The sequence below is a fragment of the Molossus molossus genome, unplaced genomic scaffold (genome assembly GCF_014108415.1).
Source record: "Molossus molossus isolate mMolMol1 unplaced genomic scaffold, mMolMol1.p scaffold_m16_p_1, whole genome shotgun sequence".
Taxonomy (NCBI): Eukaryota; Metazoa; Chordata; class Mammalia; order Chiroptera; family Molossidae; genus Molossus; species Molossus molossus.
Genome location: NW_023425344.1, coordinates 49,966,647 through 49,991,292, shown reverse-complemented (window position 1 = coordinate 49,991,292; position 24,646 = coordinate 49,966,647). Strand labels below are relative to the sequence as shown.

At 34.4% G+C, this 24,646-nt stretch overlaps 1 protein-coding gene and 1 pseudogene across 6 annotated transcripts; both read left to right on the top strand.

Moving 5' to 3' along the window:
- Nucleotides 1–124: 124 nt before the first annotated feature.
- On the top strand, nt 125–19,779 carry LOC118628755 (UDP-glucuronosyltransferase 2B31-like). 6 transcript variants are annotated; one of them, XM_036259712.1, is made up of 7 exons: nt 155–464; nt 816–875; nt 2,571–2,719; nt 11,659–11,790; nt 14,567–14,654; nt 15,527–15,746; nt 19,500–19,779. In XM_036259712.1, the coding sequence occupies exons 1-7, from the start codon at nt 155–157 to the stop codon at nt 19,777–19,779; spliced, it is 1,239 nt and encodes a 412-aa protein (XP_036115605.1). The 6 variants fall into 6 exon arrangements, with proteins under 6 accessions (XP_036115621.1, XP_036115605.1, XP_036115594.1 ...); XM_036259728.1 differs by having other exon boundaries at nt 125–879; nt 2,575–2,719; XM_036259701.1 differs by lacking the exon at nt 816–875 and having other exon boundaries at nt 155–623.
- LOC118620841 lies at nt 9,290–9,427 on the top strand (annotated as a pseudogene).
- Nucleotides 19,780–24,646: the final 4,867 nt, after the last annotated feature.

Sequence of the window (24,646 nt, the reverse complement as noted above, 5' to 3'; positions counted from 1 at the left end):
TTTCAACTTCCATCCAAATGCTCTGTTCATAAATGTATTTACTTTGGAGTGTAGAAGTTATATTTTAACTTCCTGATTGATTTGTCCTTAGATATAAGCATGAGCCATAGCAGAAGGGATCAGCAATTTGAAAAGAAGCGTATGTTCCATCAGGATGTCTATGAAATGGATTTCAGTTCTTCTGCTGCTACAGCTGAGTTGTTACTTTAGCCCTGGGGGTTGTGGAAGGGTGCTGGTGTGGCCCACAGAATACAGCCACTGGATCAATATGAAGACAATCCTGGATGAACTTGTCCAGAGAGGTCATGAAGTGGTTGTTCTGGTGTCTTCAGCTTCGATTTTTGTTGATCCCAACAAAGCATCTGCTATTAAATTTGAGATTTTCCCTACATCTTTAACAAAAGATGATTTTGAGAATCTTTTCACGCAGCTGATCTCTACTTGGGTATATACGCCAAAACGTAATTTTTTTGCTCATTTCTCACTAATGCAAGATGCATTTTGGGAATATTTTGATTTTTCTCAAAAGATCTGTAAAGATGTAGTTTTCAACAAGAAACTTATGACAAAACTACAGGAATCAAGGTTTGAAGTCATTCTTGCAGATGCCGTCGGACCCTGTGGTGAGCTGCTGGCTGAGCTACTTAACGTACCATTAGTGTACAGTCTCCGCTTCTTTCCTGGCAACAACGTTGAAAAGTATAGTGGAGGACTTCCATACCCTCCTTCCTATGTACCTGTTGTCTTGTCAGAATTAAGTGATCGAATGACATTCATGGAGAGGGTAAAAAATATGATGTATGTGCTCTATTTTGACTTCTGGTTCGACACATTTAATCAGAAGAAGTGGGATCAATTTTATAGTGGTGTACTAGGTAAGTCATGTTTTAATTGGTAGCTTGAAGTCCTAACTTTGTTAGTGCCATGGGAGATGAGTTTGTATAAATAGAAAGTCAGAGGAATTTATCTTTTATAAGTAAAATAACTAAATAATAATAATATATAATGATCTTTCAATCTCACAAATATTCTAGAAATGCTTAAATTATAAGATTATTTTTAACCCTGTAGTCCATTATTAGTACAGGACACTTCAGGAAGTCAAAATCAACAAACTGAAGCTCTGAGGAGTTCTAGAAGCAATTACATCTCAATTCTTTGTTTGTTTGTAATATAATTTACTTTTTTATTCTTTTCTTCTGGGTAAAACATTTTATTCTCTCTTTGTTGTTCCCTAGTATAATTTCAAAATGTTACCCATCATATACTTATTGTTAGAGCACTTTTAAGTTCACAGCAATATCGAGTAAGATTTCCCACATAACCCCTGCCTCCACAGGTGCACAGATGCTCTCATTTTCAACACAGTCACCAGGGTGATACATTACAATTGTTGAACCTACATTGACACATCATTATCATCAAAGTCCACCACTTATGTTGGACATATTCCACGAGTTTTGACAAATTTATAATGACATTATAGAGAGTAGTTTCACTGCCCTAACAATTCTCTGTGCTGCACTTATTTCCAACATATCCATTTTACTATAATTTTTTCATCTTAAAAAAAAGCCATTAGAAATTCATTAAATACCTTGATCAAAGCAGAAATGTAGGTTGGGAAGTTACTTTATTTCTAGCACAATGTCTTGTAGCACTGAGGTAATTATTTCCACGTGTTTCTCCTCAATTTCCTTATTTAAAAATTAAACTGTTTTGCCATATTACCTTAAAAATTCTTTCACAAATGAAGAGATATAATGGCTCCATCCTAGATTCAAGAACCTATAATTCAAAGTTTCTAATGATTACATATTCATTCACTAAGTGCTTACCAATCATGTATTTTAAAGGCCAAAATCTTGTTGCAGGGTGGACAATCAAGCTATTAGTCTATATTTTAAAAAAATACATCTCTCCATTACAGATAAAATGAGCCAAAATTAAGGGGGGAAACATCTATTTTCATATCTTATGAAAATTTCTCAGCTGTTATTTGCAAATGTTATTAAATATATACAAATATATGAAGCTCTTACAATGAACAAAATACAATAGTACATATCCAGAACTGAAACATACTTTCAAAAACCTCACAGTTCTTAGAAAATCTAGTATAAAGAGAATAGCTTGCTAAATTGCACAAATTAAGCTGAGTACTCTAAGGAAACCTGTTTCCATTGGTTAATTGATTAGGGAGCACAGATAATTGTGTACATTCGCATCTGTTACTTTTGTAGCTTTACAGAGTAAACATACATGTTTCATTCTATAGTGGCTTACATTTAGTAATTGTTTATCAGTGTGAATGTACTGATGTCACATTAGAGATAAAAAGTCTCTACCACTTTGTCTTACACATCTGAAAGTAAGCATAAAACTTACAAATTTTATTAAATTATATGTACACACACACAATGTATAAATATTTGTGTTATCAAAGCACAGACACTCTAAAACATTTTGGCTACATTATTCCAAGCACTTTCCAGAGAATTTCCTAGTATAGTATTTATATCAAAATATTCTCATTTCCTCTATCCTTCTGTTTGCTTGTTTCTCTTCAGGAAGACCCACTACAATATATGAGACAATGGGGAAAGCTGAAATGTGGCTCATTCGAACTTATTGGGATTTTGAATTTCCTCGTCCATTCTTACCACATGTCCATTTTGTTGGAGGACTCCAGTGCAAGCCTGCCAAACCCCTGCCTAAGGTTATCTATTTCTGTTTGCTTTCTTTTGAGGATCTTCGCCAGTATTCTACTTAGAAGGAAGACAATTCCTTGACAATATGAATTTGTATTCCAACAATATTTGCAGCAATTCTGTCACTCCAGCATTTAAAACATTCCCCATTTGAGATCATTGGGTTTGACATCTTAATATAAAAACAGGAATACCTATTAAAACAGGTATTTTCAGCCATACGCCAAGCCTGCACAAAATCTCAATGAGGGAACATGGTTCTCAACCACACAGCTGACTGAAAAAATTAGCACAAAGAAAATGTACACTGCATAGATAATAAAAATAAAAAATCCTGCATATTTACCAATTGTGTCTGAAAATCACCCATAATACAAAATTGCAAAAGAATTGTCAGCATGTAGGATATTCCTTATGAAGGAAAGCAGTAGTCTAATATGCTTTAAATTGATATCATACCTTTACAACATTATTACAAAACAAGCATCCTTTAATGAATTATTTTACTATCTCTTAAGACATCCTGTTTGTCTGCCACTTGATTAGCAGCAACATAAAACAGATTATCTTATTCAAGGGTTAACCCAATTTCTATTTTGACTTAAAAATGTTTAGCTATATATGATAACTTTCACAAGGTGTAAAGCCTGAGGTTAAATTAGTAAAATTTGTATTCAATCTAATCCTCTTGTTTTTTATCTTTATTTAGGTATAATTTACATATAAAATTAAGATATTTAAAGTGCACATAGTGATTTATTATACATATATATTGTGAAGGAATTCTGCTCATGCAGTTAACTAACACACCATCACCTCACATATTTATCTTTTTTGTATGTGTGAAAATAGATTAGTTCTGCTCTCAGAAAATTGCAGTTACACAATACGGTGTTATCAACTTTGGTCACCCAGTTATACATTAGAGCCTCAGATCTATTAATCTCATAATAAAAGTTTATAGACTTATATCAACATATCCCTATTTCCTCCACCCCCAACCTCTGGCAAAACTTTTCTAATCTTTCTCTATGTTTGCCTTTTGTTTTTGTTTGAAGATTCTATGTATAAGTAATAATATGCACTATTTGTCTTTCTCTGTCTGGCTTATTTATCTTAACATAATGCCCTCATGGTCCATTTATGTTGTAACCAACAGATATTTCCTTCTTTCTCATGGCTGAATAATATTCCACTCTGTGTGTGTGTGTGTGTGTATGTGTGTGTGTGTGTGTGTGTGTGTGTGTGTGTGTGTGTGATATACATATCTCACTCATCCTTTGATGATCACCAAGGTTGTTTACATATCTAGGCACTCTGAATAATGCTGCAAAAAACATGGGAGTACAAATATCTTTTCAATACCCTGTTTTAATTTCCTTTGGATATGGTATACCCAGAACTGGAATTAGTGGATTATATGATAGTTCTATTTTTAATTTTTTAAAGAAACTCCACACTCTTACACTAATTTATATTCCTACCAAAACTATACATGTGTCCCCTTTTCCTCATATCCTCGCCAAACTTGTTATCTCTTTTTTATGATAGGCATTCTACCAGGTATTAGGTGATATCTCATTGTGGTTTTGATTTGCTTTTCTCTGATGATTAGTGACATTGAACCCCTTTTCATGTACCAATTGTCCATTTGTATGTCTTCTTTGGAAAATGTCTCTTCAGAGCTCTGCCCATTTCTTAATCTGAGTGAAACTTTTGCTACTAAAATGTGTGAGTTCTCAATATATTTTGGAAATTAACTCCTTATCAGATATATGATTTCCAAGTATTTTCTTCCACTCTGTAGGTTGCCTTTTAATTTTGTTGATGGTTTCCTTTGTTGTACAAAAGCTTTTAGTTTGAGATACTCCCAACTGTTATTTTCTCTATTTTCTGTGCTTTTGGTGTTGCATTAAAAAAAAAAAAAAAATCATTATCAAAACGAACATCAAGGATTTTTTCCTTTCTATAGTTTGTTGTGAGTGTATAAATATGCAACTGAGTTTTGTACATTGACTTTGAATCCTGGAACTTTACTTAATTTATTAAGTTTTAATGGAGTTTTTAGTGATTTCTACATAAATTATCATTGCATCTGTAAATAGAGACAATTTACTTCTTCCATTCCAATTTGGAGGACATTTATTTCATTTTGTTGCCTAATTGCTCTGACTAGGGCTCCAGGTAATATGTTAAATAAAAGTGGCAGGAGTGGGCCTCCTTGTCTTATTACTGATCTTAGTGGAGAAGCCTTCAGTTTTTCATCATTGAGTATTTTAACTGTGGGCTTGTCATAGATAGCCTTTATTTTGTTGTGGTCTTTCCCTCTATACCCATGTTGCTGAAAGTTTTCATAGTAATTGAATGTTGAATTTTTGTCAAATACCTTTTCTGCATCTTTTGAGATGATCATATGACTTTTATCTTTCATTCTATTAATGTGGAGTACCACATTTATAGATTTTTGGATTCTAAACCATCCTTGCATCACTAGAATAAAGCCCACTTAATCATAGTGTAATTTTTTAATGTATCATTTTATTTTCTAATGGTGTCCTTGTCTAGTTTTGGTATCAAGGTATTACTGAACTAATTAAATTGATTTGGAAGTGCTCCCTCCTCTTTTATTTTTTTGGAAGAATTTGAAAAGAAATAGTATTCTCATTTAAATATTTTGTGAACTTTACCCATGAAGCAATCTGGTTCTCTACTTTTCCTTTGGGGGAGATATTTGATTACTAATTCAATCACCTAACTCATAATCACTCTGTTCAGATTTCCTACTTCCTCATTTTTCAGTCCTGATAGGTTGCATATTTCAAGAAATTTATCAGTTTATTCTAGGTTGTCAAATTTGTTGGTGTATAATTGTTGATAGCAGTCTCTTGTGGCTCCTATTCTTTGTATTTGTATGGTATTAGTTGAAATATCTCTGCTTGCATTTCTAATTTTATTCTTTCGAGTCCTGTCTATTTCTCAGTAAGTCTAAGTAAAGTTTTGTGTTTTATCTTTTCAAAAAAAAAAAAAACCCAGCTCATATAGTTATTTGTCTTTTCTATTTTAGTCTCTATTTCATTTATTTCTGCTCTGATCTTTGTCATTTTCTTCCTTCTACTAACTTTCAGCTTAGTTTGTTCTTCTGTTTCTAGTTCCTTGATAGGTTGTTGATATGGCTTTCTTTTAAATAGAGATGTATCACTACAAATGTTCCTCTTAGAACTGCTTTTGCTGCATCTTAAAATTTTGGTATGTTGATTTGCATTTTAATTTGACTCAAGATATTTTTATTTCCCTTTGATTTTTTCTTTGACCCATTGGTTGTTTAACAAAATGTCATTTGATCTGGTAAGAAAAGATACTTGGGATGATTTCAATCTTCTTAAATCTATTAAGACTTGCTTTGTAACTAACATCCTGGAGATGATCTATCCTGGAGAATATTTCATGTGTCCTTGAGGAGAAAGTATTGGATAGAAAATTCTGTAAATATCTGTTAAGTCCTTCTGCACTAAAGTGTAGTTTAATTCCAGTGTTTCCATATTGACTTTTTTTTTTTGGATGATTTACACATTGTTGAAAGTGGGGTATTGGGTGCCCTTTTGTGATTGTATTGCTATCTATCTCTCTTCAGGTCTGTTACTATCTGCTTTCCATTTAGGTGTTCCTATGTTTGGTGCATAAATATTTTCAAATATAATATCCTCTTGTTGGATTGACCCTTTAATTATTATATTTGACTTTGTCTGTTGTGACCATTATTAGCTTAAATAATATTTTGCTGATATAAGTATAGCTACCTCTGCTTGCTTTATTTTCATTGTCATAAAATATCTTTTCTATCCCTTCACTTTTAGTATCTGAGTTGTCTATTCTAGGTAGCATATATTTGGGCCCTGTTTTTATTTTTTTTTTTTAATGCATGTAATCATCTATATATTTGGATTGCAGAATCTAGCCACTTACATTTAAAATAGAAACAAAAGATAACTATGGACTTATTATAATTATTTTTAACTGTTTTCTTGCTGTTTGTACTTTTTTTTTTTATCCTCACCCGAGGACATTTTTATATTTATCTTCAGATAGAGTGGGAGGGGGAGAGGGACGAAGAGAGAGAGAAACATCGATATGAGAGAGACACATTGAGTGGTTGCCACCCACACGACCATACCAGGGCTGGGGACAAATTGCAACTGAGGTACGTGCCCTTAGCAGGAACGAAACCCAGGACTCTCTGGTCTGCGGGCCAACACTCCAACCACTGAGCCAAACCAGCCAAAGCTTTGTACTTTGTGTTCTTTTCTTCTTGTCCTTTGTGATGTGATCATTTTTATAGTGATATGCTTAGATTTTTTCTCCTTATCTTTTTTATGTATCTATTACAGGTTCCTGCTTTGCAGTTGCCATGAGACTTACATAAATATCTTGTATTTATAAAAAGTATATTTTAAACTAATTTTAACTAAACTTTGAAGGCATGATAAAGTTCTATATGTCTAATCTCCTCCACATACATTTTGTTTTCGTTGTCACACTTTTCATCTTTTTGTCATTGTATCCATTAATAATTATTGTAGTTATGGTCATTTCTAATACTTTTTTCTTTTAACCGTAACAGTAGAGTTATAAATAATTTATCCCCTATCATTACATTAGAGTATTCCTAATTTAACTACATATTTACCTTTACTAGTAAAGTTGTACTTTCCTATGTTACTAATTAGCACCCTTTCATTTCAGCTTGAAGAATTATTTTAATGCTTCCTGTGAGGGTGGTCATAGTGGAGATGATCTTCAGCTTTTGCTTGTCTGGAAACTTTTTATCTTTCATTCAATTCTGAAGGACAAATTTACAGGGTAGAATATTATTGGTTGGCAATCTTTTCTTTCAGTACTATGAATATATCATGTCATTCATTCCCTTGGCCTCTAAAGTTTCTGCTGAAAAATCTGCTAGTACTCTTATGGTTTTTCCCTTGCTGCTTTTAAGATTCTCTCTTTAACTTTTGATCATTGTAATGTGTCTTGGTGTAGGTATCTTCATATTCCTCATATTTGGAATTCTCTGGGCTGTCTAGAAACGAATATGTTTCTTTCCCCAGGTTAGGAAAGTGTTCTGCCATCACTTCTTTAAATAACCTTTCTACTCCTTTCTCTTCTCCTTTTAGGAACTCAATAAAGCATATATTGTTGCAATTGATAATATTCCATATGCCCCTTTAATTACCTTCACTCTTTAATATTTTTTTTCTTTTGCGTATCTGATTGGCTGAATCTCGCTGTCCTTTCTGCAAGTTTTCTGATTCTTTTTCATTTGATCTATTCTATTTTGAATCTTTCTATTGAATTTTTCAGTGTATTTAATATATTCTTCAGCTCTATGATTTCTGTTTGACACTTTCTAACTGTGAAATTCTCACGTTGTTCATACATTATTTTCCTGACTATTATTTTGAATTCTTTATCAGACAAGTCACTTACCTGTTTCATTAAGGTATTTCCGAAGGTTTGTCTAGTTCTTTGGTTTGGAATATAACACACTCCTATTTCTTCATTTTCTTTGACTCTCTTGGGGTTCATTCCTGCACATTAGATAAAACAGGTACCTCTCCCAATCTTGACAGATGGTCTCACATGGGAGATGAAACTTATCCATCAGCCCAGCCAGAACTCTTGGTTGTGTCTCAAACTTTTGTTGGTTGTCTAATCTACTTTCTTTGTTCTTAGTGGCTCCCAGTAATTGAAAGTGTACCAAGATCTGTCAGTATCCCAAAGAAAATAACTGTAGTCATCACCTAGATGTAGGCTGATTAGAAATTGGACCCTCAGGCAGCAACCAGGAAAGTATGTAGTTAGGGTCCTTCCAGAGAGAAACTGGGAGATGTTTTGCCTGCCTCCTCTATACTGCTGTAGCCTCTGAAGATGCTCCTGCACCATTAATAACTATTTGTTTGTTTGCTATAGTCTTGTGGGACTCATGTAGTCAAATGTCATTGGCTATCAAAGCCAGTCAATCTAAATATCCATTCCTTGGGTGGCAGGGGCAAAAGTGGGCTGCCAGGTATATATACAAGCTCCTTGCAGGGAGATATTTGCAATTAGGGGTGGGCTCAATGAGAACCCTTCTGTGGTGCCTACTGGCTTCTCCTGACTCCAGGGAAATATGTTTGCTACAAGTAATGTATTTTCATGTTTGCCCAATGTGTAGAGTCACTCTGCTAGTTTCTGGAATTCTCTCAGAGGACACTTCTCCTATGTCTCCACCTTGGACTGGAATTAATCTATCCCTATTCTTTAAATCTATTTTTTAAAGCTTTCACCCTTCACATGAAGGGAAAGTGAATGTCAGTAGGACTAAGGAAAAAAGGAGGAGAATAAGAAGATGGATAGCAGTACAATCACAATAATTAGTGCTAGTATCGGTTGCTATTAACTTGAATCTAAATCAATGATTGTGAAACTTGTCCCAGAATTAGGATGACCAGTCTCTGTTAGTAATTAATCTGAAAAGAGAGGTTGTATTATTAAAATACTATAGGAAACCACCTTCCACAGCATGAATTAAGAAAGCTAATGGCATACTTACCTGGCAGGAAAGATACCATGATCATGAAGGTGGTTTTCGCAGGGCTAGGTTTATCCATTGCTCTCTAGATGTGCTGACCTCTGTGATTTCCCCAAATGTGGGAAACTTGACTGCATAATCTGTGGTAAAAAAAAAAAAAAGAAGGAAGGAAGGAAGGAAGGAAGGAAGGAAGGAAGGAAGGAAGGAAGGAAGGGAGGAAGGAAGAAAGAAAGAGGAAAGAAAGCTAATGGCAATCAGTTAATGAGACAAAACATTAAACACAAGTAATTTTAAATGTTGCTACAGATCACTAGAATTCCACATCTTAGCTAGATGCACCATGTGAGTCCTAGGGAAGTTCAGTGACCTTCATATTGAAACTAACATCATCATAGTAAAATTATAATTTTAAAGAATGCCCTAAACATTATAGTCTGCATGGACAAAATTTGAAAAGTTTTATCCTATTTTCTTTTATCTGTAAAAGCACTGTTTTAAAAAAGTTTATGACAATGAGTAAAAATGGAAAGTATATTTTTATTTTGGAAGATTTCAGTTATTATTTTTAAAGAGAAAGAAAACAAATAATAAATTTAAAACAGAAGAGACAAAAAAAAGATATAAGTATGCAGTTTTAATAAAATATCCAGGAAACATCTGGCTCGTCTACATTTCAGTTTCTGAGAAGAGTACATGGAAAAATGAGGAATTATGCCAATATTGAAAATAATAAAACTAAAAATGGGACATCTGTAATATGTTTAACAATTAAAAAAAAGAAAAAGAAAGTAAGTAATAAAACTATAAATATTGGCAAAGATTAGGGCTCACACACAAGTCAAAATTATTTTCAAACAATTCCAGGAAAACCTGACTTCAACAGAAACTTAAATAGGTGAAAGTAGGCTACTCAAAAGGATTTTAACCCTGGTATATTTCTCACTGTAATTAATGTGCTCCATGGCGGACTTAGTAAGGTAATAATGGAGTCCCTCATAGCTAGTGACACATAGCCTCTCTAATGGAACATTAATCTTATAATATGATTTCAGGTAAATGGTGTCATATGTAAATAAGCCCAGAAATATGGTCAATCAAATATGTAACTATACATATATAATTCTGGATTATATATAGAAATCTTAAGACTGTTTCAAGGAAATTCCAAACCATTATACAAGACTCCTGAACATCAACTATCCTTAACCTCCAGCCATTAAAAAGTGATTTAGAGGAAGCATTTTGGAAATTATGACAAATATTAAAGTACTACAGAAGTGAGAAGATAAGATATATAGTGATTCCAATCATAATTCTTAGGGAAATAAAACACTAATGACTAAACTAAAATAGTTCTACAGAAAATCTGCCTGAAATAAACACAAGTGATTTAGTAGAATCATAATGATAAAGAATAAAGGGCAAATTCAGAACTGCTGTGTGGCCTCCTTCCCAGAATCTGTACATATATATTAGTAATTAATAACATTATAAATGAAGTATTGCATAAAAACTGTCTAACAATATTTCCTCCTCACTACTGTGTACTAGCTCTACTTCATTTCTTGGTAATATACACACTTGCAAAAATATACAAGATAAAGGAAATCGATTTATTATACATGCACCCTTCCATAAGAACGAAAGGATTGAGTCAGTTTACAAAAAAAACTACTGAAAACAGAATGGAGATTCCCCCCAAAAAATGAAACTAGGATTACCATGTGGTCCAGCAATTCCACTTCTTGGTATATAGCCAAAAGAATTAAAATCACGGTCTCAATAAAATATCTGCACACCCAAATTCATAGCAGCATATTCACAACAATTAAAAGTGAAAGCAACCCAAGTTCTCATTGACAGAAGAATCAATAAATAAAACGTGGTATTTACATAAAATGCAATTTTACTCAGCCTTAAAATTGAAGGAAATTCTAACACATGCTACAACATGGATGAAGCCTGAGAATATCATGTTAAGTGAAATGAGCCACTGACAAAAAGACAAATACTGTATGATTCTACTTATATGATATATCCAGACTGGTCTAATTCACAGAAACAGAAAGTAGAATCATGGTTACCAGGGACTGGTGAAGAGGGAATTATTGCATAAGGGGTACAATTCCAATTTTGCAAGATGAAAAGGTTCTATAGTTTAGTTATACATCCATGTGAATATATATACTACTGAATTGTACAGTTAGGAACTGTTAAGATGGTAAATTTTATGTTGTATGTATTTTACCAAAACTTTAAAAAAAAAGTACTCATAATTCCAGATAGTACTTGATTTCTCTCATTAGTTATTTGAAGCATTCCTTTCAATGGCATTTGCTATGCTATTGTTTTTTTGTGACAGAACACATTGTTTCTTTACAGGAAATGGAAGAGTTTGTCCAGAGCTCTGGAAAACATGGTATTGTGGTGTTTTCCCTGGGGTCGATGATCAGTAACATCTCAGAAGAGAGAGCCAATGTAATTGCATCAGGCCTTGCCCAGATTCCTCAAAAGGTTAGACTAAGCACCTTAATAACAGACAACCCTGTGAAGGGTCTAATTACATAAATTTCCTGTGTGACATGTAAGCCATTATAATAGCTCCCATTTACCTCAGCTATGAATTCAAACCAAAATATATAAGGCAGGTGCTAAAACGGTAGTACAAAGTGTGTATATAACAGTAACTTTGGCATTGACATTGTGATTGGAATGAAATATATTTAAGAAGTACAGTGTAAAGTTTGGTATTATAATGATATTGTAAGTAGGTACCAAAATCGCCAAACTCCACTCTGTCATTTGCTCCTTTTCATTAGAAGGGTCCTGAAGGCACTGTACACACTACAGATGTTCTCAGAAAGGAGTGAAATTCTAACAGCAATGTTAAATTTTTTAACAGTCTAAAAGGAATCATACAGTTTAGGCCTGCTAAGTAATCCAGGCCACTCTTACTTACCCTAATTTTTGAAATAGACATATTCGGTGTGCTTTTCTAGGTGCTATCCAGAGAAAGAATAGCCAGGATTCACTAAGGTATGTCCAGGTACCCAAGCCAGTCACAATAATTAGAGAAAGAAAAACTGTCATGATCTGGTACACTGGATCCTATAAAAGTAGAAGAAGATAAATTAGAAAGGGAGGGAGATGGGTCCACCCCTTAAAGTGACCCTGTGCTTTATAAAATGTAGCTCCCAAAACTCTCTGGTTATAACCCATCATAATAATAGCTCGTCCTGCTTGAGGAAAGAGTAGGGAATACAATAAGGAGTGAATTGGAAGCCCAGTACAGGAAAGCTCCAAATGCTCCTTTCTCCATAAAACAGTAGTAAATTATTTTCCAATATACAGAATACATCTACAGTCTTTGGATATTTGTGAATTACTTTTTAGCTCCCAAACTGCGGTAATTTCTGCTTATAGCCTATGCTAATTTTCTGTTGTTAATCTTCACCCAAGGATATTTTTCCATTGAATTTTAGAGAGAGTGGAAGGGAGTAGGGGGAAGAGACAGAAAAATTGACATGAGAGAAACACATCAATTGGTTGCCTCCTGCATGTGTCCCTGTCGGGGCAGATTCAGAACCTGCAACACAAGTACATGCCCTTGTCCAGGAATCAAACTTGCAACCCTTCAGTGCATGGGCTGATGCTCTGACCACTGAACCATTCTGGCCAGGGCTAGCCTATGCTAATTGTTGCTGAGACTTTGATGCTACTTTAACATTCACATAGCATATACATATTAAGCATTTGTAAATTATAATCCAGTTTATGAGAGTCACTGAACAATTTCAAAATCAGAATCTATTTTGGTCCTGGGCATAAAAATTGTTGGCTACAGGTCCCATAGAAATCAGTGCTGTCCATGATTTGCAGTGTATCAGTGAAGTATTAACAGTTGAAAAACTTTTAGCATCATCATAATTTTGGATTTTTTCAACAGTTATACTGTAATAAAGTGCCAACAGGCTTTCCTTTTTTACATTTAAAAAATTTCCAAGCCTAGAAATAGTAACAAACCTTAGATTTATGGGGATAAAAAAGCTGTGGTACATTTACACAATGGAATACTACTTGGCAGTAAAAAAAAATATCTTACCTTTTGGGACAGCAAGGATGAACCTGGTGTGTATTATGCCAAGTGAAATAAGCCAGTCACTAAAAGACAAATACCACCCAGCTGGTTGGCTCAGTGGATTGAGTGACATCCCATGGACTGAGAGGCCCTGGTTCAATTCCCGGTCAAAGAATATGCCCAGTTGTGGGCTCAATCCTCTGTGGGGGATTGCAGGAGTTAGACAATCAGTGTTTCTCTCTCCCATCAATGTTTCTCTGTCTCCCTTCATCTCTCTCTAAAAAAATCAATAACAACATTTTTTTTTTTTTAAAGACAGATGTCATATAATTTTACTCATATGTGGAATCTAATGAACAAAACGAACTAACAAGCAATATGAGACAGATTCATAGAGAGCAGGCTGACTATTCTTGGGGTGGCGAAGGGAATGGGGGCTGGTGAGGAGTGACAGGACTGAGCAAAAAAGAAAAAAAAGAAAAACTCATGGACACAGACAACAGTGTGGTGCTTTTGAGAAGGGGGTTATGGGGGAGGGTATAGAAGGTATAGTGATGGACAGAGACTAGACTTAGGATGGTGAACACACAATACAGTATACAGATGACATGTTGTAGAACTGCGCTCCTGAAGCTTGTATAATTTTCTTAACCAGTTTCACCCCAATAAATTCAGTAAAATAAAAGTTAAAAATTAAAAAGAATTAGTGACCTTAAATACATAAATAAAACAGAAAAATGTAAAAATTAAGTTAAATCTTTGATGTAAAAAAAAACTTATGTAACAAGTAGATATAAGAAAATTCCCTTCTGTAATAGTTAAAAAAATTGGTTAATAAAACTGTAAAGTGGAAACAATTATAATGAATAGATAGATAGATAGTAATTGCCTACTTTTTTGCACTAGAATTATAACTAGACTTAAATTTTTCTTAAATTCTTCAATTCATCATTGATGATTATATTTGTAGACCTGTATGTGCTCAACATGATTGCATTCATACTTGATTAAATATAAAAATAAGCATATAAAATGTGAGTATTTCTATTATACCAGTGTTATAATAGTCCTCAATTTTAACATCTCTTGTCCGTATTGCTTATCTATCTATTGAAAGGGTTTAACTAGATTATCTCTTAATTTCCTTAGCATTCAAACATGCCATAACTTTAGTTCAACTGATGGAATAAAATATTTTCTTTACTTTAACAGGTTATATGGAGATATACTGGCAAGAAACCAGATACCTTAGGGCCGAATACTCGGCTCCATAAGTGGATCCCCCAGAATGACCTTCTTGGTGAGACTCTGGAAAACAAACAATAAAATGACAATAACTCCAAACATAATGATAATAGTTCAAAAGGAACTGAATTTATTAAACATTTATTAGACAAAACTAAAAACTAAAACTTAATTTCCTTATGTTTGTTTTCCAGTCCTGAAGAAAAAGAATACATAAAAGTTAGCATTTTATTATATACAGTCTCTTTCCTTATGTCTAGAATCAGATATCTTAATTTCAGGTGTAATTACTTCCATGAGGAATTTTTTAATAACTCCCTGGATTATCACAGTGTCTCCAAACTTTGCCTTCTTATTTCTACTCTTTCCCCTTCTATATGGGTACTCACTGTCATTAAAAAACAAAAACACCTCTTTTACTACCAGTGACTCTACATTTTCTAGAAAAATATCCACAATCTTTTTCATGAAGTACAACATATTTCATGATAAAGTGTGGTGTTTTCTTTCTCTGACTCCAGAGTCATCACAGCCATTTTCCTGCTGCCTGGATACCCTACATGGACTACACAGTGACAACACTATTTCTTTAAAAGAATATGGTCTAACATGACATTTTTTCTGTTTTTTTCATTTTGTTTTCCTGCACATGCTATTTTTTTAATCCAAAGTGTTCTCTTTCAATTTGTCCACTCAGCAATCTTGTATTCATTTTTCAAGTCACAATGCCACACCAATATCCATTTACCTCTTCAGCAACTAAAGCACTTCTCACTCTGAGATCTAAAATACATTTTAATGCAGTTTCGTGTGTATAACAATCTGTCATCTAGAATACACTGCCTCTCTGAGTACTTTTCTTGCCCAACTCTCATTTTATTTCTAAGACTAATTATTAATAATTAACTGAAATTCACCCAATCCTAGGTCACCCAAAAACCAAAGCCTTTATAACTCATGGTGGAACCAATGGCATCTATGAGGCGATCTACCATGGGATCCCAATGGTGGGAATTCCTCTGTTTGCGGATCAACCTGATAACATTGCTCACATGCAGACCAAGGGAGCAGCTGTCAAACTGGACTTCCACACAATGTCTAGCACAGATTTGTTCAATGCATTGAAGACAGTCATTAACGACCCTTCGTGAGTACCACAATTTTAATAGTATTTATAAATAGATAATTTTGTCAGCATGAGTTTAATCCCACACTGAGAGATTAATTTTGAAATTATTAACATAAATTAAACTATCTTAAATCTGCTTTTATTTTCAACCAGACATTAATTTCAAAGTTGCATTTAATCTAATTTAATGAGTAACCAATTACTGTAACACTTTTCTACACAAACACAAAGATATATTGGTCACTACAAGGACACATTTTTTTAAAAATATGATAGAACCCATAGAATAAAAGAATGAAGAACTCAAAATATTGTATGAAATATTTCAATTCAATGTCAAACACTTCTGAAACTATAAATCTTGTGGACGAAAATAAGGGTTCTATCTGAAAAAGAGGATTAATCTGACATTTCAAAGATATGTCAACCTAGATGCACAAGAACAATGGACAGGGCTTGCTTAGGTGAAAGATAAATATTTATAAGTGAGAGGAATGACTATCCACCATGACCTTACCAGTTAAAAATGTCATGATCATAAGTGGATAAAAAAGCTGTGGTACATATAAACAATGGAGTACTATGCAGCTGAAAGAAAGAAAGATCTCTTATCCTGTAAGACAACATGGAGGAACCTGGAAAGTATTATCCTAAGTAAAACAAGCCAAGCAGAGACAAACAAATATCACATGATCTCACTTATTTGTGTAATATAATGAATATAACAGTCTAAGGAACAGGGTAGACCCAGAGACGTGGAAGTAGGGTACAGACTGACAACCCTCAGAAGAGGGTGTGGTGGGGGTGGGGGGAGATAAACCACAGAACTTATATGCATGTATGCATAACCAATGGACATGGACTACAAAGCTGGGGACGGGAGGGATGGGGAGGAGGATGTCAATGGGGTAAAAAGGAGAAACATCTGTAACAAAATTTAATTAAAACAAGAAAAAAAAAAAAAGAATGTCATGATCAGATCACTCTGTGAGGTTACTTTTGAATTATTACAGAGCCCCTTTGTTGTCCACAATAGTCTACATATGGATATACTTCACTTATTTATCCATTGATCAATTCATGAATGTTTTGGTTGTTTCTACATTTTGCTATTATAAACATTGCTATACATGTTTTGTGTGAAAATGTTTCAATTTCTTTTGAGTAGAAATAGAATTTCTGGCTCATATGGTAACTCTATAAGGAATTGCCAAACTGATATCCAAGACATTGCACCATTTTACATCCCCATCAGCTGTGTATGGGAGATCCAAGTTCTCTACATCATTAACAACATTTACCTCCTGTCTTTTTTATAACCATCCTAGTGGGTATGAAGTGGTCTCTCCTCCTGGTGGTCTTGATTTGCATTTCCCTTATAGCCATAATTATTTATCATCTTTTCATGTGTTTATTAGCATCCATATAGCCTCATTAGAGAAATGTGTGTTCCAATACTTTGACAATTTAAAAATTTGGTTATTTGTCTTATTATTGAATATAAACAACTATTGATGTATTATGGATATAAGTACATTATCAGATATATAACTTGTTAATATTTTCTCCCGTCCTGGATGGGTTGATTGTTCACTTTCTTGATTGTACCTTTTAAAGCATAAAATTTTTCAAATATGATAAGAATAATATTACATTTTCCATATTACAGAGGAAAATAGTGTGGTGAAATTTATAGTGCTAGCATGGCAACCATTAATTCAGAATTTTTTACTATTATTTATATTATTATTTTATTAGTAGGGTATCACCTAAAAGAATACTTCAAAATGTATTATTAAAAAATAAAATGATAGAATAATTGAATAACGAAAATACCTCAAAATATGAAAGAAAGAATAGGAAAAGAAACATAAAGCAGGTTGGACAAATAGAAAAGAACATATAAAACAAGATGGTAGATGCAAATGTAAATATGCCAGTACTTACATTAAATCTAAACAGACTTGACATTTAAAGACAAAGATTGTCAGACTACATTTCAAAAACTAACTATATGTACTGTTTACAAGACATATTTAAATGGTAGTATATAAGAATGTTGTAAGTAAAAAGATAGGAAAAGATCTATTTAAACAGTAACCATAAATTTTGTACCTATACTAATTTCAGACACAGTAGTTCAGAAGCACTACAAACAAATATCTCTTAATAATTAATAGATCAATTTTTGAAAACAATATAAATTATCAATTGGTAACATCTTCTAATAAAAACTCAAAATAGTCAAAGCAAAAGTGGACAAAGGAAAAAAAATACATATCTATAATCATAATAGAGAGTTTTTAAACGCCTTTCTCTGTAACATAGAAAAAGATAACAAAATAATGGATAAAAGTTTTAAAGAACACAATTTTAAAATGTAACCTGTTTGATATTGTTTTGTGCTGGTCTCAGCCGGATTGCAAGACATTGTTCAGCAATTACCATAAACACTTTTTAAAAATAAAAATTTATTATTAACAAAACCTGGAAATTACATAGGACACCTGGGGCCACAAAACAAAGTCACAGGTAGAGAGAGAGACACACAGCCTGCTTTTATTGGAATAAAGATCAAGAGTTTGGCAAGCTCACTCTTTATTCCTGGATTTAAAACATAAGAGCCAGACTGAAAGAGCTGGAAAAAGAAAAAAAGAAAGTAGCCCATATAGTCAGTTAATGAACTGAACTAAATATCTAAAACAAAGGAACCTCCATGGAGGGGGCCAGGCCAGCTCTTTATCTAGTCAAGTGGCTGGCAAAGAGAGCCCTCTTCCAAGTAAATGCCTTTTTGAAATGGATGCCTCAGCAATTAAGGCTTAGGTCATGCACTTGCATTAAGAGAAAAAAAAAAAAAAAAAACACGAAAAAGTGCCCTGGCAGTTTGTTCACAGCAGCTAGAGCATTGGCCCATAGACCTAAGGATCATGGGTTTGATTCCAAGTCAAGGGCATGTGCCTGGGTTGCAGGTTCAATCTCAGCCCTGCTATGGGTCATGCGAGAGGCAACCAATCAATGTGTCTCTCTCACATTGATGTTTCTTCCTCCCTCCTTCCCTTCCTCTCTTCCAATCTATCTAAAAATCAATTGAAAAATATCCTTGGGTGAGGATTAACAGCAACAAAAACTGCCAGGCAACTTCAAGGAACAGCTAGAAAGAAGGCCAATGCACCTACAACAAAGTATGCATGAGACCAAGTAAAAGGCAGAGAGGTTGCCAGGGGTATGGATATGTAGAGTCCTTTAGTCCAAAAATCATATTTGGACTTTCCTAATGATAGAAATTTTGAGCAGGGAAGCATAATATGTGATGCTTGTTTCAAAACTCATTCTGGCTAAATGATGGAAATTAAAAAGTAGAGGGTCAAGAGAAGAGCAGAAGCACAGGGACTGTGGAGGAGGCATTTCACTCACGATGACACTATTCCCTTTACATACTTCATGAGAATCACTCTAAACGTGCACAGTATTTCCACCATCTCACTTATTGCTGCAACAATGATTCCTATCATTTATTCTGCTAGAAAAGACTGAACTATCCCAACTTAACTTCTATTTTCACTTTTCAAAATATATGTCATCAGAAAATTCCAATTTAAAAGCCAAAACACCTATGAAGAAGTAAAATATATATTATATATTTTTTGCAAGTCAATGAATGACATTATTTTGAATCATATGTATGATATTTTCAAAAACCTTTCATGGGCATTATATGCTTGGGTAAATTAACTTTCTTTCAATGTCGGTATCCTTGGGTTTCTCCTTTAGATATAAGGAGAATGCTATGAGATTATCAAGAATTCAGCATGACCAGCCAATGAAGCCTCTAGATCGAGCAGTCTTCTGGATCGAGTATGTCATGCGCCACAAAGGAGCCAAACACCTGCGGCCAGCCTCTTATGACCTCACCTGGCTCCAGTACCACTCTCTGGATGTGATTGGGTTCCTGCTGGCCTGTGTGGCAACTGCTATGTTTGTCATCATGAAATGTTGTCTGTTTTGTTGTCAGAAGTTTGCTAAACCAGGAAAGAAAAAAAAAAGAGAGTAGCTGTTTCTACGGCCTGAAGCTGAGATGCTTTATAGATGGGATTCCTTCCATTTAGTCCAGCAAAATGAAGTTGCAACATAAGGATCCCCTCTTCCTGTGACAAAATGAATTTTTACAATTTAGCTTCTCAGATCAAAATTTGTTTTCAAGGGATTTACTGTCTAAGAGTTAAAAATATCCATGGCAAAAAGATTTAAAAAAAAAAACTGGGAAAAAATAATAATAAAAATATGTTATAAGTGTTAAATATTGAATTGTATTATTCTAATTCTAAAATTATACCAAAAACATTATTAAGCTCAACTGCGTTTCAAACATTAGGTATAAACACAAGAACATTAAGTAGTTTATTCACAAGATCAGTATTACTGTGCAAATACTCAGAATATTTTAACTTTATTTTGATGTTAAACTTTGTAAGTTTGTGGTGTTTTTTGTGAAAGAAATTATTCTATAGTTAGAATTGTGTAAAGTGATTCATCCTTCCATTTCATTTTGGGAGACCAGTAATGCTCCTGGGTTTTACTGTAAGAAATGAGCTTCAGCATCACTTCTTACCTAAAGACATGGTAAGCCATTGGCCCTTATTCCGTTTGAGTCATTTCCCATTAAAGTGTATGTGGATTTAGAAATATAATAGCTAATTGCTTCCTATTATAAAACTGAGCTATTTATAAAAGACATGGTTTTAGTAACTACTTCTCTATACCTCACAGCCCCATGAAAAGATTTACCTGGTTGCTTTAACTCTTGTTTCAGTCTCTGATAATAGATATACGTTCCCTGTTGTAGGTTTGATCACGTAGAACCTGAGAGAGGTCAGTAAGCCAGGACAAGTGGAATAGGAAAAACTGAGACAGATAGCTAAACAAACTGGCAGAGCAATTTACAGCAGCTACATCTAGGCCCCAGTTGTATTTCAGCTTGAGACCCAGAAAAGAAGCAAAACCAGGTGGGCAACACCAGGACCAGCTGCAATGACTAATGACCCCCTGCCCTGACACTGACCGATCAGTGGAGACCACGACCCTGAAGACACACACCTAGAAAACTGACAAATATTCTGCTGAAACCCTCCCCTAAGACCCCCCCTAAGATTCTCTCCAGCAAGAGAGAGATAAACGCCTCAAATCAAAGGACCCAGCATTAGCTCTACTTCCCAGGAGCATGCCAGTACCTCTCTCCGCCTTCTTTCCCCACAGGGTTGTATTTCCTAAATTCTAAGGTACCCCACAAGGCTTGTAATCAGGGCAGTAATAGGCAATGGCAGTTCATCCCAGGTAAAGCCCTTGAACCTGCCCTCAAGGCCCCCATTTCTCTGACTTAGTGAACCATAGCAGACCAGCCTAGGCTCATTTTCCCAGCCCTTCCTTGTTTCACTGTCCCCAGCTTTAACAAACATCCCCTAAAATTCACCTGGACTCATGTTGTGAAATTTTTCCTGCACAAAGTCAAGAACCCACACACTACTGGCCCAGCTCTAGGCAGACCCACTCAGGGCCAGGTCCCCTTTCCAGTAACAGAACCCATATTCTAAAGGGACTTACTGAATTTGTATTCTCTCCCAATGTGTGTGTACATACATAAACCCACTTCTTGCAAAACAAGGCACAGCATCACTTAACTACTTACAGACTCAGTGAACAATTCAATGTGTTTGTTGAAGGAAGTTTGAAATAATGATTATTATTCCATATAACCACACTAAATCAGCGTGTCTCATTTCTTCTCTCTTTCCTCAGAAGCCTGTTGTCTCATCACTCCCATTATGCTAACATGGAAACATTAAAATCTATTGGCCTGACAAAAAATATACAATCACCTTATTCTTTTAAATCTAGACACACTATGACTGACCACAATCAATAACAATGCAAAGAATGCAAAAATCATGTAAATTTTATGGAAATAAAAAATCACATCAAAGGGATGCTCAAAGCCCTCCTAAAACATACTGGTGTTTCTCCTGTGGCACACTGGTTGAAAATCGCTGATCTACATGACAGGTGGTTACTAGACTTATTGTGGTGCATACTTTGTAAGGTATATAAGTGTTGAATCACTAAATTGTACACCTAAAACTAATGATATTGTATGTCCATTTTCATTACAAATAAATGTTTTAATAAAAAATGTTTTTTAAAGGTAAGCATTCTATTCTCTGGAAATAAAATATAAATAAATTTGGGTAAACACAAAGGAAATTATTTGAAAGAAAAAAGAATGTATAATGATAAGAATTTAAGTCCCTAAAGAACCATTATAGAGTTACGTGGGGTTGGGCAAGTTCCTGAACCTCCCTATGCCTTACTTCCCCAGTGAAGTGGATATGAGTAATGGAATTATTTTCATTGTGAGGTCGTTGAAAGGATGAATGCAAAACATGGTAAAGCACTAAAAAAATGTGTTCTATATACTTGCTATATATAGCAAAATTCAACTTGCATTAACAACTATCACTATTAAATGAAAAAAAATAGTTCCATAATAATTCTAGTATCTATATAAATTACCTTATAATTAAAATGTTACATATTCACATGTAAATAAGAAAAATAACAGATTCCTATTTCAACTATGTAGGAATTAAATTTATGGTGTAACCTAATAACTGAAAAACTAGGGCCACTAGTACAAATCTGATCAGTCATTTATTATTATTGTTGTTGTATTTAACTGAGGTACATTCACAAAAATAAAATTCACCATTTTAAAGTGTGCACTTCTGGAGCATTTCATATATTTACAATGTTGTGCGATATCATCACTAGATCCAGAGCATTTTCATCACCTCAAAAGAAGACCATTTATTAAACAATCACTTTGTGTATCTCCCTCTACATAGTCTCTGGCAACCACTAATGTGCTTTCTATATCTATGGACTGATTGCTTACTCTGCCCATTTAATATAAATGCAATCATAAAAACTGTAGCCATTTGTGTCTGGCTTCTTCACTTTAACATGTTTTAATATCCATCAGTGTGGCATACACTATTACTTAATTCCTTTGATGGTGAATTCAACTTTATTGTATAAACATACCATGTTTCATTTGGTGGACAACTGCGTTGTTTCCACAAGTAGCCTATTGTGAACGGTGCTGCTATGAACATTCATATGAATCTTTGGTTTGAATACCTGTTTTCAAATGTTGAGGGTATGCATAAGCCTAAGAGTAGAATTGCTGGTTGCACGGTAATTCTATGCTTAACCATTTGATGAGCTGCCAGACTGTCTTCCAAAGCGGTGGTACCATTTTATTGGTGATAGATTAGGGAAGTGAAAGAAAGCAAAGTGGATAGATCTCCGAGCCTGGGAAAGAAGTAAAATGGATAGTTACATAATTTTTACATTGGTGGTACAGGACAGTTAACAATGAACATTTACAGCACATAGAGATGATATGTGGGAGAACAAGGTAACAATGATGGGTTCTGTGGACTCGCATTCTGGTGGGAGATTGTGCCCTGAGTCATCTGGTAAAAGGGGGATTACTCTGACATTCCAAAGGTATGTAATTATTTTCTTTTCATATTTTTTATTGCAAGTGCAGAGAAATACAACTGACTGTTAAGTGTGTTCACCTTGTACCCTGAAACTCTTCTGAATTTGTTTATAGCTTTAAATTTTTTGTGGACTCTTTAGGACTTTCTATATGTTTCTAAAATGTGTTTTTATTGATTTTTTTTTTAGAGAGGGGGGGGGAAGGAGAGAGAGATAAAAAACTTCCATGTGAGAGAAAAACATCGATCAGCTGCCTCCTGCATGACCCCCCACCGGGGATCAATCCGCAACCCAGGCATGTGCCATGGCACGACACTCAATCCACTGAGCCACACAGGCTGGGCAGGATTTTCTATATTTAAAGTCATGTCATCTATAAATAGAGGTAATTTTACCATTTCCTCTCTAATCTGGATGACTTCTCTCTCCTATCTAATTTATCTGGCCAGGACTTCCAGTACACTGTGGAATAGAAGTTATAAAAACAGTGTGGATGAAAAAGGGGCCACATACTAAACCTGACAAGTTCAGGGGAGGCCTGTTTGGTGGGCCTTACAAACTCCTCAACCTAAAATAACCACATAGGATGGCCTGAAATTAAAACTTCCTAACTAAAAGCAAGTCATGGCAGGTGGTCATGTCCTAAGCTGGTATCTTCCTGGGCAACGGTTAATCTTTACTTTAACTGAGCCTGTCTATTGTCTTTTTGCTCGAAGATCTATCCACTTTGCTTTCTTTCACTTCCCTAATCTATCACCAATGGATTTCATGCTCCACCCTTATGTCTTCCTCTTTGATTCTGATATATAAAATAAAGGGTAAAACTGCCATTTTCTGGAGCGTTTTCTCAATCTTTTGAGGTTTTGCTTCCTGATAATTGTTGTCAGTTTGGCTCAAATAAACTCATAAAAATTCTCTATAGGTTTAAGTGTTTCTTTGGCAAGAATTTTCTATATGTTGACAACTCGTATCTTTGTTTTGTCCCTGTTCTCAGGGGTAAAACTTCTAGTCTTTCATTAAGTATGATGTTAGCTGTGGACTTTCACAGATGCCCTTTATCATGTGAAAAAACTGCCCCTGATATTAGTTTTACTGTCTTCACAATGATTTTCTTAAATGTTTTTATGTGTTAATGAGATGACCATGTGGTCTCTCCCCTTTATTCTATTATGTGGTGTACAATGATAGATTATTATATATAGTACTACACTTGCATGTCTGAAATAAATTTCTTTTGGAAATGCTGTATGTTTTTATATGCTAGTGGATTCTGTTGGCTGCTGTTTTGTTGAGGATCTTTATGTTACAGAATAGCAAGAAGCTAGAACAATTCCAAGGCAGGGGGAATAGGGAAACTGAGA

Excerpts from the sequence above, each read along its gene's own strand:
- LOC118628755 (XM_036259728.1), top strand. The coding sequence starts at position 155 with ATGTCTATGAAATGGATTTCAGTTCTTCTGCTGCTACAGCTGAGTTGT. Across the intron at positions 2,720-11,658 it reads CTGCCAAACCCCTGCCTAAG|GAAATGGAAGAGTTTGTCCA; the intron begins GTTATCTATTTC and ends GTTTCTTTACAG. Across the intron at positions 15,747-19,499 it reads ACAGTCATTAACGACCCTTC|ATATAAGGAGAATGCTATGA; the intron begins GTGAGTACCACA and ends TTTCTCCTTTAG.